At 34.7% G+C, this 19,089-nt stretch overlaps 1 protein-coding gene and 1 long non-coding RNA gene across 2 annotated transcripts; one reads left to right on the forward strand and one right to left on the reverse strand.

Moving 5' to 3' along the window:
- Window positions 1-993: 993 nt before the first annotated feature.
- LOC120119164 lies at window positions 994-7,633 on the forward strand. Its single transcript, XR_005515817.1, has 2 exons — window positions 994-1,027; window positions 7,499-7,633. It is a non-coding gene; the product is annotated as an uncharacterized LOC120119164 (long non-coding RNA).
- Window positions 7,495-13,059, reverse strand: LOC120119163 (major pollen allergen Bet v 1-A-like). The gene is made up of 4 exons (XM_039139041.1): window positions 12,824-13,059; window positions 12,641-12,744; window positions 9,399-9,400; window positions 7,495-7,684 (listed from the first exon to the last, which is right to left on the reverse strand). The coding sequence occupies exons 1-4, from the start codon at window positions 13,002-13,004 to the stop codon at window positions 7,495-7,497; spliced, it is 477 nt and encodes a 158-aa protein (XP_038994972.1). The 5' UTR covers window positions 13,005-13,059.
- Between the last annotated feature and the right edge of the window lie 6,030 nt (window positions 13,060-19,089).

Raw genomic sequence — 19,089 nt, forward strand, 5'->3', positions numbered from 1 at the left:
TCTGATCCCTCATAAAGTTGTTCATTCATTTCATTCAACAACTTGTAAAACTTTGCCGCTTCTCCATTTGGCTCTTCATCACTTCCAATTCTTCCCATCTCAATGAAATCATTAACATCATTCTGACAATAATTTTCTGTTACATACGGCTGATGAGTGTGCATATTAAATGCATCTCGTAACATCCCTTCCATGTCATCTTCTCTAAAAGTTGGATGGTGAGAAGAAGAAGGATAAGTCGAATAACTCGTGGATGCAGATCTATCTGATACAAACTCTCCATGAAAGATCCATTTTCTATACCCCAGAACAAATCCAAAAACAACTTGATGCTCGTACACAACTTCACGAATGTGCCAATTAATGTTCACACAATTTTTACAAGGGCAAAGAATCATATTCTCTTGGCTTGCATTCAGAAAAGCTAAATTTAGAAAGTTTTCGACTCCATTTCGATATTCGACGCTTACCCTTGAGAAATCCATCCAACTCTTATCCATTTTGTATTTCTGGAGTTTCAATTTCAAATATTAATTGATAATATTATAGATAAATTTAGAACCTAAATGGAAGCATTAACCATCAGATTTAGTGCATAATAATATTAGCATGGTATAGAACTAATGACTTCTAATATTTGCATATTAATATTTTCAAAAGAAGGGGACAACTTAGGTTTAGGTTAGCGTTTTTTCTTGTAGCAATATCATTATCATTCCATCCATTACATATCAACGTAATTCATTATATTATCATATAATTTTATATTAAAATTAGTAATTTTAAGAAGAAAAAAAAATTACAGTAGCATTTTAATAAAATTAATTAACAATATTAACTATTTAAACTATTAAAATATAAAGATAATCTAAATGTATCTATTGTATATTATATGATATTATATTACAAACTATCAAGTTAGAAAAAACTATCAAGTTCGAGGTTAAACCTAATAAAGTAATCCTTAACTAATGGTTAAACAGATTTTAAGTACACATCAATGTTCAAACAAATATTTTTGTTTCAAGTCATGGGCCAATTCTATTTAGTAATTTCTAGGGGTCTTTCTTCACTGTTAACTATATCTAAATCTTTAAATTAATTATTGTATACATCTAATATATCATGTACTAGTTATTCAAATATTTAGTGTCATGCATGCAAAGCAAAGTGATAAGGTTTTCAAATTATGTGTATATAGAAGTAGAAAACTACTATAAGAAGTAAAACAAAATGGATGTGCATGATATTTTTAATATTACGTTTATTATTAATGATACTAATTACTCTGATTGAATTAGATTAATGAATGTTCTTCTAACGATACGTATTTATAACTTCATAAAATTTTCTAACGATCGTTGTGATCATAATACTTAAAATGATAATATTTATAACATTAGATATATAAATTGACCGAAATATAATTTTGGCAACTAATTAAGAAAATGTATATTTTGAATTCTTAATCTTATATTAAGCCTTTGATTTATAAATTATATTAAGTCCGTACAATAAGCATCCCTACGGACCTTAACCTATTCTAGATGTCTACCCTTGTCGCTGTTCTGCAATGTTTTGTGCTACAATTTTCCTCTCAATTGTAAAACAATATATATATTGAATAACTCATCATCCTGAATCATGAATTCAACATAAAACAATATAATTAATCCCAAAAGGCTTCAGTTCATTTAACTTTTTTTCCGACAGTAAATCCTAACTCGAACCAAACAATAAATTTTCAGGAAAAGAAAATACCTAGTGTCAAAAATGATGAAATTGTCTTCACTCTTTACCGGCAGAACAAATCATGTCGGAAAAAGAAGAAGAAAAGAATTACTCAATGATGAGAAATATTGCTAAGAAGGGAAGATAACGATAACTTAAAGTAGTCTTGTTTAAGCAACTTTGGGGTATGGCAAAAATTGAATTATCCAATGCCAGAGCACAACAATCAATGGAGCTTTAAATAATAGTTGAGTTGAATTTTTGAAAATCACACAAGTAGTAAACATGCAGAAGTTCTAGTATGCATTTAGGTACTCTGGTATGGACGGAATAAGAGAATACATAAGGGGAATGCACCATAATAGAGATGAAATCATAAGCATTATACATAATCAAAGTAAAGACTTTACAATAGAAAACACTAGACTCTAAAAAAAATTAGGGTGTGCAATTTTTTTTTTATTTTTTCCTATTCCCATTAGTAAACTAAACTAAATTTAACACTTTTTTCTCAAAATAATAGGTGTGCAATGGATCCTCTATGGAGCCATGTACATCCGCCCTGAACCAAGAGTTTGGTATAAATATTTAAGTAGAGTATCGATTCCAACTGACAATTTTAAGCTATGGGCCTTGTTGAGTAAGGACATGAGTATAGATGTTCAATCAAATTTAATAAGAGGTATTAACTCCTGAATTATTGAAAATACCATTAAAATAATAAAACTTTAGTGATGTCCTTATCAAACTAAGTGGCAAACCTAGGGTTGGCCTAACACAAGAATGAGTATATGGGCTTAGGACCTTAATGAGTGAGCTTAATGACATAGGGGTCTTATTATTGATCATGGTGGCGTAAGCATAAATACTTATGTGACCTTAGTGGTGCAAGCATAAATACTTATGTGGTCTTAGTGACAATTATTATATTATACATACTTAGCATATCGAATCGTTGCCAAAGTGGTAACTGAATGTTATATCGTTGGGACCTTAGTGGCAATCAGAAAAATAATATAGACACCTGATATAACACAGATGCGACCTTATTGATGAGATGATAACATACATACGTGTATACTATTATGACCTTAATGGTGAGGTCTCCACAAATATACGATATCATACATATATATACATACTCGATGCTTGATGAGATTCAAAGACAATATGATATTGATATATTATTTCCTTGCTAGTTATTTGTTATGATAGTTTATGATTGGGCCCTTAGTTGCGATCTAAGAAAAACATAAGACTTATATTGACGATGATAAGCATGGCATGTCTTTAATTATGAACCATACATCTACTGCTCACCGTATACTCTGTTAGTATGCTTATGTTTTTTACATTCATGATTTGTACATTGCATTAGCGATGTACTATTAACCTTTGTGAAGTTTAGTGTTCAGATATTTTCTTTCACAGGCTAGTAAACTTGATATGTTCGTGGAGCACCGTCATCATAAGATTCCAACATTCGTTCTTCAAGGTATAATACACAAGTAGTAAACATTAGTTTTTGATTTGTTGGTTGTATGTTAGTGCTTAGTATAGTCTACAACGAAGCAGTGTTTTTAGTTCAGAAATGATCTCATGAAATTAAAATAATAGTATAGCTTCCTAGAGTTTTCCTATCTCTCTTCTTTCATATTTTAATCTTCTCCATATTGTTCTATTCAATTTTCATCAAGGTAATATTCTCCAGCTTTGATTGAATTAGATTAATGATACTACTAATAAAACACATTTAACTCAAAACACATATGAATATACAAAAAAGGAAAAAATGCAGAGTGATAATGAATATACCCTTAAAGAATGTCCAACCCTGATTAACACTATTTTTACCAAACTCTTCAATGGAAATGTAGAGTAATTCCTCTGCAATAAAGACGAATTGCAGAAAATATTTTAAACAATGGACAAATTGTAGAAAATACAAAAACCTAGTGTGCACGGTGCTTTAATTAAATCAAATTATTCAACTTTTCGGGACATGGGTTCTAAAAGTGCATTAAAGGAACAATGCCCATTGAATCAAAATGAAGAAATAAGCAGAAAATCGGAATAGAAATTTAGTGCTATCAAAATGAATCAAAACGAAATGCTGCGAAGAAATCAAACCAAAGGAGGAATAACGCGGAGAAATTAAGAAATAAGATCCAAAAGGTCGATGGTGAAGGAAGATGTTCTTACCTTTGTGACTATCGCCGATGGTGGAGAACCGATGTGGGGGTTGATGGAGGAAACTGAGCAACTGATTGGGGAATAATACGATGAAGAGAATAGGGCTAGGGCTCAGTCGCAAAATTTGGGGGTTTTATTGAAAGTTGAGGCGTTTGTAATCCAAACGCTGCTATAGTTGCACTCTATCGATGCGTTTACTTAAAAAACGCCACTACTATCCAAATGTTGCGTGGCGTTTGTATTTCAAAACGCCACTAACTTAAGCCTCTATAGCGGCATTTTCTTAAAAACGCCACTAAAGTTCTATTATATTTCGATGTTTATTAAAAAACGCCACTAAATATTAAATCTATTGTCGCGTTTGTATAAAAACGCCACTAATGTCCAAATATTTAGCGGCGTTTTTGTTTAAAAATGCCACTAAAGTAACCCTCTATAGCGACATTTTAATAACAACGCCGCTAAAGTTCTATTATATTACGGCATTTATATAAAAATGCCGCTAAATCATTATCCTTGAAACGACGTTTGTTGGAAAAACGTCACTATGGATGAACATATTGCGGCGTTTTTTGATATAAATGCCGCAAAAGTTAGGTTTATGGCGGCATTTTTTATACAAACGCCGCTAATTACCTTTATTTATATAAGATTAATTGTTTTTAAATATTTCATTTCTTCTCTACATAAACTTAATTTACTATCATAACGCTTAATGTAATTAACAACAACCATATATTTTAATTAAGGCACACGTTATGCATACAATTACTTAACAACAAAATACATTAAAATCCATTCCAACATTAAAGTTATGCATAAACAGTCTTAACAATATTGTTCACTAGAATTTAGTCTCCATTGCTCCTTCGTGGGGAAAGGACGTAAAAAAGTTGTTTTCCTTGTTTGACGACGCATCGTTAAGTTTTTCCTCCGTGAAAACTCTATATGGAGAAACTTTTCATCCATTTCACCAAATAAATCCCCTACCTCCGGTTCACCAAGAAGACTCCATGTGCACTTCAGTGCTTCACTTGAAATAGATAACAACCTTCCACCTAAAATATGAAACTTGATTGGAGGTGGCTTGGAAACATAACCAAACATTAAAAAAAAAGATGATATAAAGGTTTACTTGGAGTAACAGTAGAGGTAACGTCTTCTTCATTGATGATAGATATTGCTTTTGCTATTAAAGATTCTTTCAACGCCACAGAGTTACCAAATTCGGTTCTAAACATCGGGTATTTATCAACTCCTCTATCATTGTTCTCAATAAGCTTTGAACATCATACATGCGTGCAATCTATGAAATTTTATAGTAAAAAAAATTTAGCGCCACAAACTTTCAGCGATTAATTATTATCTTCATTTAGGAGATCGGACATGGAAGGGTGTTTTGCAATAGGAGGGTATTTCGGGTCATCATCGAGTTTGGACGGCAAGTTCGAACTGATAGCCTCCCAACGATAATTTGATCCATCGTCAGAGCAAAGACACCACGTGGACATTCCGACGATAATTTCTCTTACTGAATGCAACACCTGCTCTTTTTACCACAACCATTTGTTCATGTTTTCAAAAGCAATTATTTTTCTATTCGAAAGCAAAAAAACACTTCTCACAAGCAGTAAAACAATATGTATATATATTCTTTTCCTATTTGAAAGCTATTATATTTCTCCATTACGTTAGCTTTCTGGGTTTTCCCCATTTTCAGAATACCAACAAAAAATAAATGAAAAAAGTTTAGTAGTGAGAGAAGGGATAAAATCGTGCAATCGTGAGATAATTGTTCGCTACTGAGATGGCAAATTTGGTCGCCAGGACATACAGAAGATGATATCGGCTGCAATCGTGTGAGGGCTGTTGTTGTACCAAAGAAATCCCTTTTAGGGAAGTAGCGTTGAAATGATTTTAGGGATTGGGCAGGAGAGCATATATTGACCCTTTAGTGGCATTTTTTTTAAAAACGCCACTGTAATGCATATTTTTGCAGCATTTTAATATAAACGCCACAATAAACAACATATTGTGGCGTTTGTAGGACAAATGTCGCTATATTATTACTCTATTGTGGCGTTTTTTGCACAACGCCACTATAAACAATACTATTGCGTCGTTTGTTTGATAAACGCCGCGAAATTACTTCTCTATAGCGTCGTTTGTTGAACAAACACCATTATAAACAACACTATCGCAGCGTTTGTGTAAAAATACCGCTAAATTACCACTCTATTGCGACATTTGTTGAAAAAACGCCACTATAAACATCTATATTGTGGCGTTTTAGCTATAAACGCCGCTAAATTACCACTCTATTACGGTATTTGTTTAAAAAATGCCGCTAAAGTATCATTTTGTGGCGTTTGGATAGTAAACGCCGCGGTATGCTTAAATTTTGTGACGTTTGCCCTTAAAACGCCGTTAAAAACGCCGCTACAGAACACTTTTGCTGTAGTGAGGGCTATAGAAAAATAAGGTATCCAACAACAACATTTTTCTTTGTGTCGGTCACTTTACAAATTTCTATGAAGAGAAATGCTAAAAGTATTGATCCTCAATTGAACATGTTGACTTCTTCAAAATCTATGAGGAGACGCAACCCAATGGTGTGTACTTGGTTGCGAAATTTGTCAGACATCAAAATCTCTTTTATGATCTGTTAAATATAAGCACGTGTGAATGCTTGTGCTTCCTCTTCGGAAAAAAATATTTGTCAAAATATTTAAAATTATGTTGTAACCATGTTAATGAGATTCAGCTACCGTTAAACTCATTTGGTACCTTTTCAAGATAATTGTAGCACAAAGCAACCTAATTATTAGAGCTCATATCGGTGATAATATTTCCATCAATTGAGAGTTAATTGGAGTGAAATATCCTCCAAAGTGATGGTGACCCTCATACGAAAGATGGAATATGTGTATCTTTGGTCTTCACCTCTCGATTAGTGTAGAAATGAGTGTGAGTTGATGTCTACAACATCCGATTACTTTCCTAAATTTCTAAAATCCTAAATTTAAATCACAATAATAGACCAGTTAAATTGCTAAATTTAAAACTGAAGGGTCTAATTCTTAAATGCTTAAAGAGTGCATGATTTTGTAATAGAGGTGAGTATTCGATATACTATGGATATAGTTATGGTTTTGTAATAGGAGTTAGTATTCCATATACGGATATAGTTATGGTCTAATTATTTACATCCACTTGAGTGTGTGCATATTTCTGGTAATATAGTATGAATATAGTTATGGACCGGGTCTCTCACCACTTTAGGTTCATGTCTTGGAATTTCGTGTAAAACAGTCCTAGTTTAAAGCAAAAGATTTCATGAAGAAAAGTCTTTTTTTTCAATATATATCTCAACATTGTAGGCAGGTAGAACCCAATTCATTTGCAATTTTATGTGTTTATTTTATTTGATGAAAGATGATACAACTCGAAGTGTTTAAGTATAATAGAAATAAGGATGAGGAAACCCCGGTGACCATAGCATGCCACCGTTATTGGAAATAGCAAAGACAGTATTGGTAATTTGAAGAAGAAAAAGAAAACATGAGAATCTTAGTTGCAGACATCGGGGTTAGCCAAGAGGTAAGCTTCAACAGCCTTGTAAACTCCATCCATTCTTTGAATTTGTTCCTTAATTTCATCTTCAGTGAAGGTGGAATCACCAATGGTGAAGAACTTCATTGAGCTCTTGACAAGGGTCCCTTCACCTGCAGCTGCCAACTTGTTGTCGAAAGAGATTTTTCTCAAGCTTTGTTGGAATATGTGTGCTCATGGTGCACAGCTGATAGGTGCTGCTGATTGAGTTTGTGCAGTTAAGATGTTAGTCTGTTAGCATTAGTCAGTTAGGCTGTTGAATATCTGTTAGTAGCTATAACAAATGAGTAACTGACTGTTTACTTGGAACTATATATATAGGCTGTAAATGATGAGTTGAAAGTAGTAGAAAAATCATTCAGTTCTTGCATTCTTTGATATCCTTCAGTTCTTGCATTTTTTGATAGCTCAGCTATCTTGAAAGTTCAACATGGTATCATTCGCCACCGTATCCTAGGGGCTGTTTCCGCTGCTCGTGGTGCTATGGATCAAAGTGTCTCATCAACAGCTACTTCAATGGAGTTCTCAACCCGAAATACCAAGGCATTCACCAACAAAAGGGTGAATGTGATTCTTGATGAGTCAAACTTCCTACTTTGGAAGCAACAAGTGCTACTCACCGTGTGCAGTCATCGTCTTGAGCGGATGCTAACTGGACTAATGCTGCCCCCTCCAGAAACTGTGACCGGAGAAGGAGGAATCACGGTTGTCAATGACGAGTATGAAGAATTTTTGGCCCAAGATAGCGCGCTAGCTTCCTGGTTATTATCTACAGTAAGTCCTCACCTGCTTCCTCAGTTTGTTGGTGCTGAAACGTCGACGCAAGTGTGGAATAAAGTTCTACAATTTTTTGCAAACCGATCTGCTACTGCAGTAATGAGTTTACATTACAAATTACAGTTCCTCAAGAAAGGAGGAGATAACATGAGGGTCTACCTTACCAAGATAAAAGAAGTTATTGATGCATTATCTTCTTGTGGTAGTCCAGTTCCAGAATCTGAACATGTTGCTAGCATCCTTAAAGGCCTTACAAGGGAATATCAGCCCTTCATTGCAGTCATATCTGCTATGCGTGACTCTTTGTCGCTTGACAACATCTGTACCATGCTTGTCGATGCTGAAACTCAAATTGAGGTCTTCGATTATCAGTATGAGCCTTTACCTGTTAGTGCAAGTCTTGCACAGGGAAATCTAGAAAGTAACACCAACACGTATCGTGAGAAACAACAATACAGAGTCAACAACTCGGCCAACTCTCGAGGGAGATCTCGTGGCAGGGGCAGAACTCGACCCAAGGTGCAGTGCCAGTTGTGTGGCAAAAATGGACACCTTGTAAGTCAGTGCTGGCATAGGTTTGATGAAGAGTTTACTGGCATCACACTTGATAATCATGTCTCAGGGTCTGAAAGCTCTAAAGCTTATTATGCTGCCAACGGAGTCAGTGGTAATCATGACAATACATACCAGATGGCAATGGAAGTGCAAGGCAGAATCAGGTGCTTTCCGATACTGCTGATCAAGAACAATAGGTAATTGACTCAGGTGCGACCCATCACGTTACACCTAACGCAGCAACTATTACTTCACACACCAACTACAATAATCCTGGTAAGCTAATGGTTGGGAATGGTGATTCATTAACTGTCTGTAAGGTCGGCAAGGCTGAGTTACAAGTCCCTTCATGCACATTATCTTTAAGTGATATTCTACATGTTCCCTCTATTACTAAGAATCTGCTCTCTGTTTCTAAGCTTGCTAGGGATAACCACGTGTTCCTTGAATTCCATGCTAAAACCTGCTGTGTTAGAGATGAAGACACGAAGGCTGTGTTACTGCATAGTATAGAATGTGGTGGTCTATACTCCTTCAAAGCTGCCAGCACAATAAGAGGAAGTGATAAAGCCAAAGTTCATACTGCCATAGCATCCTCCAACATTTCTGAAACTTGGCATAGAAGGCTGGGACATCCTGGCTATGACACGTTTGTTAAAATTTGTAACCGAATAGATGTAAAAGCTCTTCTTGATATCAATAAAAATTGTGTGGCCTGTCATTTAGGTAAGAGCCACAAGCTTCCTTTTCCTCAATCCAGTACTACTTACACAGAACCATTTAAACTTGTTTACTCGGATCTATGGGGACCCCCACACGTGTCCTCAAATGGCTTTCGGTTCTATGTATCGTTTGTTGATGCTGCTACACGATTTACGTGGTTATACCTGCTAAAGTCCAAAGCTGAAGCTGTAACAGCGTTCAAACTTTTTCAAAATTTAGTTGCTACACAGTTCAACAGTGTAGTTAAGGCACTTCAAACCGATTGGGGAGGAGAGTTTCGCCCATTGACAGATGAACTAAGCAAGTCCGGTGTGCTTCATCGAATCACTTGTCCCCACACTTCCGAACAAAATGGTGTAGTTGAACGGAAACACATGCACATTGTTGAAATGGCCCTTGTTCTACTTGCTCAGGCATCCATGCCTATTAAGTTCTAGTCCTATGCTGTTCAGACTACAGTCCACTTGATTAACAGGTTGCCATCAAGAGTGCTGAATGATAAGTCACCTTTTGAGGTTATGTATGGCAAGACTCCAGATTACAATGGCTTGAGAGTATTTGGTTGCAGATGTTTCCCTCATCTAAGGCCATTCTTGCATCACAAATTAGAGTTTCGGTCTCAAGTGTGCACATTCCTTGGTTACAGCATGCAACACAAAGGATTTCAGTGCTTAGCTAAAGATGGACGTGTATATGTCTCTAGACATGTGGTCTTTAATGAGGATGTGTTTCCTTTTGCAGGTGATTTCAACAGGAGCTCCATGGCAAGATCGAATTTGAAACACTCTCAGTCACTTGAGGTAGTCACTGATGTTACCAAACTCAGTACTCAGCAACATGAGTTCAGTAGACAACCTACAAGTACAAACAGAAATACGTCTGGTAACAGGCAAGCAGCAGATGTAACTCATGGTTTGGAAGGTAGTGTTGAATCCGTGCCTGAAAATGAATTGATTATAGATACTTATGCCAACAGTGGAAACAATGATCATGAAGCCAATTCGGAACAACAATCTGACAGTCTAAAAGAATATGATGATACTGTCAGCCAACCTATTAATGAATCCGCTGAAAATCAACATACTGATGATGAAGTCGGCGAGCATAATGTTCAGTCTATAGAACCTCGTGGCAACACCCACTCCATGCTAACTCGGAGCAAGTGTGGTGTGTATAAACCCAAAGCATACATAGGGTCTGTTATGGATCATGTTCCATGCACAGTACGTGAAGCACTTCAAGTCTCAGAATGGAAGAGTGTTGTATATGAAGACTATAATGCGTTGCAACGTAATGAAACCTGGGACTTAGTCAAGTTACCAGAAGGAAGAAAAGTGGTTGGCTGTAAGTGGTTGTTCAGGCTCAAGAAGAACCCCGATGGTTCAGTTCATCGTTACAAAGCACGTTTGGTTGCTAAGGGATTCTCACAAATTCCTGGGTACGATTTCAAAGATACATTTAGTCCTGTGATTAAGTTCACTACCCTGAATGTCATTCTGTCTCTAGCAGTGACTAACGGTTGGACACTTCGACAAGTGGATGTCAACAATGCCTTTTTGAACGGTGAGCTTCAAGAAGTAGTCTTCATGCAACAGCCACCAGGATTTGAACAGACATGTCCTGATGGCAGCAAGTTGGTCTGTCGACTGAAGAAGGCGCTTTATGGCCTAAGACAAGCACCGAGAAGCTGGCACACCAAACTTCGAGAAAACTTGTCGAGCATTGGGTTCCAAGAGTCACGAGCTGATGTCTCGCTGTTCATCAAAAAGAAGGGTATGAACTATGTCTATCTGCTGGTGTATGTTGATGACATAATCGTCACAGGCCACTCGAGCAATGAGATAGATGAAGTTGTACGAATGTTGGGTGATCAGTTTTCACTTAAGGATCTCGGACAGCTTTCATACTTTCTTGGCATCGAAGTAAAGAGAACAGATGAATATCTAGCCTTGACACAGAAGAAGTTCATTACTGAGCTGCTGGAAAAAACAGACATGTTAAAAGCCACACCTACACCAACCCCCATGGTTGCAGCCACTAAATTGCGCAGTGATGAAGGAGAACTCATTTCTGATGTGTACAACTATCGCAGTATCGTTGGAAGCCTGCTTTATATTTTTCACACGAGACCGGACATCGCATTTTGTGTGAATAAAGTGGCCCAATATATGCATGCTCCAAGACAGTCACACATGGTTGCAGTAAAACGGATCCTGCGTTACTTGGCAGGCACGATAAACCTTGGTCTGGTGTTCACTGTTGCTGATGCTGGGGTGAAAGTTGTTGCGTTTGCCGATGCAGACTGGGGAGGCAGTCTTGATGATAGGAGATCGGTGTCCGGGCATAGTGTTTTTATTGGCAACAACTTGGTCGTTTGGAGCTCCAAGAAACAAAAGTCTGTCTCGCGATCTACAATGGAGGCAGAATACAAAAGCGTGGCTGACACTGCAGTAGATGTGGTTTGGATTAGTGCGTTGCTTACAGAACTTGGTGTGTGCCAAAAGGAACAACCTACCATATGGTGTGACAACACGAGCGCTGTGGCCATGAGTGCAAACCCTGTCTACCACGCACACACCAAACATGTTGACCTTGACATCCACTTTGTGCGAGAGAAGGTTGCAGCAAAGCAAATGCAAGTTAACTACGTGCCCGCTGCTCATCAGGTTGCTGATGGCCTGACCAAGCCACTAGCTCGAAATACCTTTGAAGATTTTCGAGAAAAATTATGTGTGAAGTTGTGTTGAAGAAGCAGGAGAAGAGAGAAAGTAGAGAGAATGTTGGAATATGTGTGCTCGTGGTGCACAGCTGATAGGTGATGCTGATTGAGTTTGTGCAGTTAAGATGTTAGTCTGTTAGCATTAGTCAGTTAGGCTGTTGAATATCTGTTAGTAGCTGTAACAAATGAGTAACTGACTGTTTACTTGGAACTATATATAGGCTGTAAATGATGAGTTGAAAGTAGTAGAAAAATCATTCAGTTCTTGCATTCTTTGATATCCTTCAATTCTTGCATTTTTTGATAGCTCAGCTATCTTGAAAGTTCAACAAGCTTGTCTCCCAAAGGCCCACCTTCGATCACACTGTAACTGTAGGTCAAATTGGCTTCGTCAACTGCATCAATATGGTGCTTCACATACTGGAATGGAACGCCTATATATGCAAATAAAGTTAAGTTTATTCACATCCAACACATAATTCGAAAAATCAAAGTGAGAATTAAACAAGTAACCTTCAGCAAAGTTGATCTTGACAAGAGTTCCAGGGCCACCGTTACCCTGGAGTTCAACACTCTTGACTGCATGAGGGGCAGCCTTGGGGAAAAGCTTGTCGGCTTCAAAAGTAATGGCTTTGAAAAGCCTGGCTGCGGAGATTGGAGAGGTAGTCTCAAACTCATAACTCACAACACCCATTCTTCTAAATTAATTGCGACTTTGAAGGGTCCTTTTTTTAGCTAGAAACAAGAGACAAGATGGACGATTGAGCTGTGGGAAGATATCACAACTAAACATGCTATTTATAGGCTCGTCTTCAAGCTTGGGAAATGGGAACTTTATTTATTTCAATTTTTATTTGCATTTATTTCCATTAATGTTACTATTATTTTTCATTGATTTTGTTTTGGTCAAAAATGGCGTCCTAGTACTATTTCTTAGTAAATGTCCCATTGATGACTTATTTTATTTTAATCTTTAATTTGATCTATATCCAATATTGTTATTAGTTTTCTCGAATTTTTATATAATTGATTATAGTTATTTTATTGAATTAGACAATTTTTTTTAATTTTCGTTTTATCAAAAAAAAAATGTCTTATAAGAATTTTTTTATTCTTTTTATGTAGTTGTCATGACTCATAAATGGGAAAAGAAAAATATAATATAATATAAATACAGACAAATTATGCGGGAAGGGATTGCAGTCTATCTAGAAAGCAAGTAGGCTGCTGCAAGCGAAACTGAATAGATAATATTTAATATATACTTAATATATTATTTATCAAGTTATGACATCATTTTCAAATTCGTATAAACTTTATTTGACTTTAAATATTTTGTTCCACATGAGGCTTAGAGTTTCATTCTCGAAAATGATGTAGCACGAGATTGACTAGCTAATGCATATTATCAAGTTTTTTATTTATATTTTATATCCAGACAAAAAAAATTCTTATTTTATAGATCTAATTCGTAATATTATCATTAAGTTCAAAATATATCGTCTGTAGTATCAATTGTTCCATCTGCTTTTATTTTTCATTTGAAAATTCATTTAGAATTTAGTGGTTTAATTCCCAGAGGAAAATCCACTAATTCTCACGTGTGGTTCTACATGATGAAATCTATTTCGCTCTTAATATCTTTATTCCATAAGGTTCCTTCAGAGGATCATATAACTTCACTATATGTTTGAGGTTCAACCTCCAACATAAAGATTAGGAAGTCTGGTCCAAAGGATTTTTCAACCATTGCTCGTTTACTCATTGTTTGCTCTATTTCAGTTTTAGCCTATTGTTGACCCTCATTATTAGTCTCTAAAGTTCATTTTATTGAACTTTGATCAACTTCCTTAAATTTATAAGGGAAAATATTTTCAAAGAATGATGCATTCTTTGATTCCATTATCGTGTTCTTGTGAATCTCAGGAATCTTTGACTCATACACAAGAAATTGATACGCAATGTTATGTTCTGCATAGCCTATGAAAATACAATCCACAGTTTTAGAACCTATTTTCATTTGCTTTGGTAATGAGACCATTACCTTAGCAAGACACCATCACATTTTCAAATGTTTGCAGGAAGGTTTCCAACATTTCCATAATTTGTACGGTGTCTTGTCTTTTCCCCCCACATTTAAAAAGTAATTAGATGAAAGAACAACTTCCCCCCACATGTTCTATGATAACCCAGAACTGCCTAACAAGGCATTCATCATTTCTTTTAGAGTCTGATTTTTCCGATTGGTTACTCCATTTGATTGAGGAGAATATTGTGGTGTTACTTCGTGAATAATACCATGTTGTGAACAAAATTCATTGAACAATTCAACATATTCACCACCACGGTCATTTTTTATCATCTTAATCTTTTTATTAAGTTGGTTTTTGACTTCCTGCTTATAAAGTATAAATTTCTCTTTAGTTTCATCTTTGCTCTTAAGAAAATATACATAGCAATACTTTGTGATATCATCAATAAAAGTAATAAAATATTTATTCCCTCATCTCGTTTGAACAAATTTCAAGTCATAGACGTCACTGTGAATTAAATCAAGTGGTTAAGTATTTTTTTCAACAGTTTGAAAAGACAACCTTGTAAATTTTGCCTCAACACATGTTTCACATTTATGATTATAATTAATATGAAACGACAGAATGTGTTCTAAGTTAATTAATCTTCGTAAAGCATCATAATTAACATGTCCAAGTCTACCATGTCATAAATTAAATGACTCAAGCATATAAATAGAAGAAGAAACATTTTTCTTATTCATGTTTTTGGCTTTTACAAAGATAACATAGAGTTTCCACATATCATTCAATACATATCCTCTATCTACAAACATCCCCTCTTTAGACAAAATCAGCTTTTGGGATTCAAACATCATTCTAAAGCCGTGAACACTTAGAAGTGTTCCAAAAACAAGGTTTTTCTATATGTCAGGTATATACAACACATTTTGTAGCTTGAGTTCTTTTCCAAAAGTCATTTTCAAGACTAAAATATCATTTCTTTTGATTTTGAAAGTCGCAACATTACCCATGTAGAGATTCTCCCCATCGTTACAAGGTGTTAATTCAGAAAATGAGTCCTTATTGCAACAGATATAACACGTAACTCTAGTATCGAGCCACCATTCTCTTGGATTAGAGTCAATCAGGTTGTCTTAAGAGATCACAACACATAGATCTATATCCTCCACATCATTTGCTATTTTTTCCACAGTATTAGCCTCGTGAGCTTTGGCTTTCTTTAGATGTATGCATTCAGAGGATTTGTGCCCCATTTTTCCACAGTTAAAACAGTTCCCTTGGAATTTCTCCTTCTTGAAATTTCACCTTTAGGTCTCTTTTTTGGGTTACTTTCCCTTTTTAAAGTCATTGACTTTCATGACATTTTCCTTAGCCTCTTTTTTGTTGAGATTTTTGGCATTAATCATGTTGTCTTCTTTTATCTAAAGTCTGACAACCATTTCTTCCATGGTCATTTCCATTCTTTTGTGTTTTAGATAATTCTTGAAGTTACCCCATCTAGGAGGTAATTTCTCAATAATGGAGACTACTTGAAAGGATTCTCCTATGACCATTTTTTCGACAGGAATTCCATTTATCAGTAGTTGGAATTCCTTCACTTGTTTTAGAGTCACCCATAGGAAAATTCAATAACTTGGGAACTAAAATTTTTTTACCTCCAACATCTTCAGCTTTGTATTTTTGGTTTAATGCCTCCCAAAATTTCTTTGTTATTTCATAATCAACATATACATGATTTAATGAATCTTGCAGACAATTCAAAACTACATTCCGATATATATAATCTGAGTTCTTCCAAACTTCAACAATTTTAAAAGCAATTACATTGTCTACCCCTTCTTCTCCTTTAAGAACATGGGGATCTTTTTTCAAGAACCTTGAAAGGTTCATTGTAGTCAAATAGAAAATCATCTTTTGTTACATAATCTTGAAATTCTTTCCGCAGAATTTCGTCGGCTTCTCATTGTGGTTGACTGCACTATCCATTAACTCGCATTCAGTTTTGAATTCTGAATCGGTACCACCATCTTAGCATCCAAGTTAGATAAACCAATGGAGTTTCTTGTCTCCATTTTCTGTAAAAGAAACAAAACTAGAAATAGAAATAATTCCAATAAACAAAAATTAATAAGTTTTTATTTATTTTAGATTTTTTTATCGAACAAATTAATACTTTGAAAAAAATCAATAATCACAATTACTTTCACGATAATTTCTGTTATACAGATTTGTTCACTTTGAGATTGTAGTAAACCCATTAAAACAACATGATAAATCCCTGTAACACCCCCAACCCGTATCCAACCCGGATCCGAGTCCGAGGTATCACATCAACTTTTAAACCTTTACTTGTTCAAAATAATAAAAAATCCATGTTAAAGAAAACTTCCTATTATTTCAAAATAAAAGTTTTCACACTTATCAGAACATATACAATTCAAATCGTTTATATGACATGCCAACTACATCTAAAAGAATAAAATACATATCAAACGTTTATTTTCTGATATGAACTTTGTAAGAAAAATACTGACCTGTCTTGCTCCTCTTAGCTTCTATATTCACTTTCTGTAACCTGCGTGTGAAACACTCACACGCTAAGTCGATGACTTAGCGAGGTATAAAAAAACACATCTAATGAAATTTATATCCACTAATCATGCATGACTGTTTTACGCTATCAAATCATACAACTCATATACTTTTTCCATATAACAATTACATACTTGTACACATACATGTCATCATTTATGTTTTTATCACTCTTATACTCTTATACTTCATATCTCTTATTTCTTGTTCATATGATCTCTTACGTTCATATTCTATATCTTATAACAAATTCTTATATCATCATCTAAGTCATTTATACTCATTCACATATACATCAACATATATTTATGTATATCATGTAACAGATGCAATCACCCATATCACACATATATCTTGTCATACAATTCATATCACACATCATATACATATATTACATACATCGTTTTCTCAATTATCTCTTTATTAGCCCATGTACACATGTGAGAACTATAGATATGTGAGTCTATAGAGGTTGTGCACTAATGCTGTCACCACAGCTCGTATAAATGCACCGAAGTGCCACGTAGAATTGTACCGTAGTGCCACGTAGAATTGCACCGAAGTTCCATATAAGGTTGTCCATAAGGACCACGTATAAAATTCCTTAAGAATCATATACATATGTCAAGGATCAAGTATGAGTCTCAAAAGACCTCACACATGTTCCAAAGAATACATATATGTCCCGAAGGACCACGTAGACCCTCGACTCTTGGCATGCCAACTATACCTCTAGCTCTCATGTCACATAACATGGGCATTAATATTTATGTTAGCATACCTTCACATATACACATAGTCACATAGTTCTTTCACATAGCTCATTGTCATATAAATCACATATCACATATACATATAAACACATGGTTCACTTACGCGTAGAACATTTTCATATGATTCACATATCACAGAGCTTATCACATATAATTGTATTCTTTTTCATATAATCACATAGTTATATAATATTTCATATGACATATACCTTCTCTTTCATATATCTCATGTTCATATAACTCATATAACATTTTCTTATAATACATAAATCATTGCCATATAACACATATCATATAAATTCATACCACATAATATGTAATGCAAGAAAAGTATATTAATATATACATGTAACCACATAGCTTGTATCATATAACTTATCCTTTATTCTCTTATGTTCACTTATCAACCCGTATAACTTAAGCAAGTACTCATATACACATTTTAATATAGTTCGTATATCAATACAATATAACTTAATCTCACAGATTTACATAATCACCTATATCACATAAATTTTATACTATTTTCATATATTCACTTAGTTCAACTTCACATAGTTTGTTACTTAGACATGTATTCTCATATGGTTTCATATATATTTACCATACAACTCATCTTACATGTTCATATAATTACTTATGTCAGTATCTCCTAGCTTATATCCTATTCTCATATTATTATATATGTCAATGCTACTTAACTTATCTCAGTCTTCATTTAATCACATAACTTCATTATATCCATTCAAATAGATCTAATTCATATAACTTATACCTTATTGTCATATATTCACCTAGATCATTATCACACAATATAACCTATGTCATATAGTTCACTTAAACATAGAACATTTCATAAGATTCATATTCACACGTCACATGTTCACATAATTACTTAAGTCGATAACACATAGCTACATCTTGTTCTTATATCTTCTCATAGACATATAGACACATAGATCCTCATTACATAACTTATATTACATGTTCATGTAATCATTTATATATATACCACATAGCTTATATCACTTTCTCTTGTTATTATATAAGTCTTTATTATTTACATAGTTCATGATCATATAACTTATATCACAGAGTCACATCATCACATGCATCATATAACATAGCAAAGAACATAACAATACATATTCACATACTAACAGCTACCAACTATACTTATATTCATGCATTCATAAAATCAAACATGGAAATAGACTCATCGCAAGTCTAATTTTCATATAATCATATACTATAATCATATGCACTCACCTGGCCTCACTATTCAATACCGATCTGTTATCTTTTCCTTGATCAATCTTACTTGCCAAGTTCTGGAACTTGTTTAGGCTCTGTATCTACATAATAATATATTGATAAT

Source organism: Hibiscus syriacus, unplaced genomic scaffold, assembly GCF_006381635.1.
Source record: "Hibiscus syriacus cultivar Baekdansim isolate YM2019G1 unplaced genomic scaffold, ASM638163v2 tig00110332_pilon, whole genome shotgun sequence".
NCBI lineage: Eukaryota > Viridiplantae > Streptophyta > Magnoliopsida > Malvales > Malvaceae > Hibiscus > Hibiscus syriacus.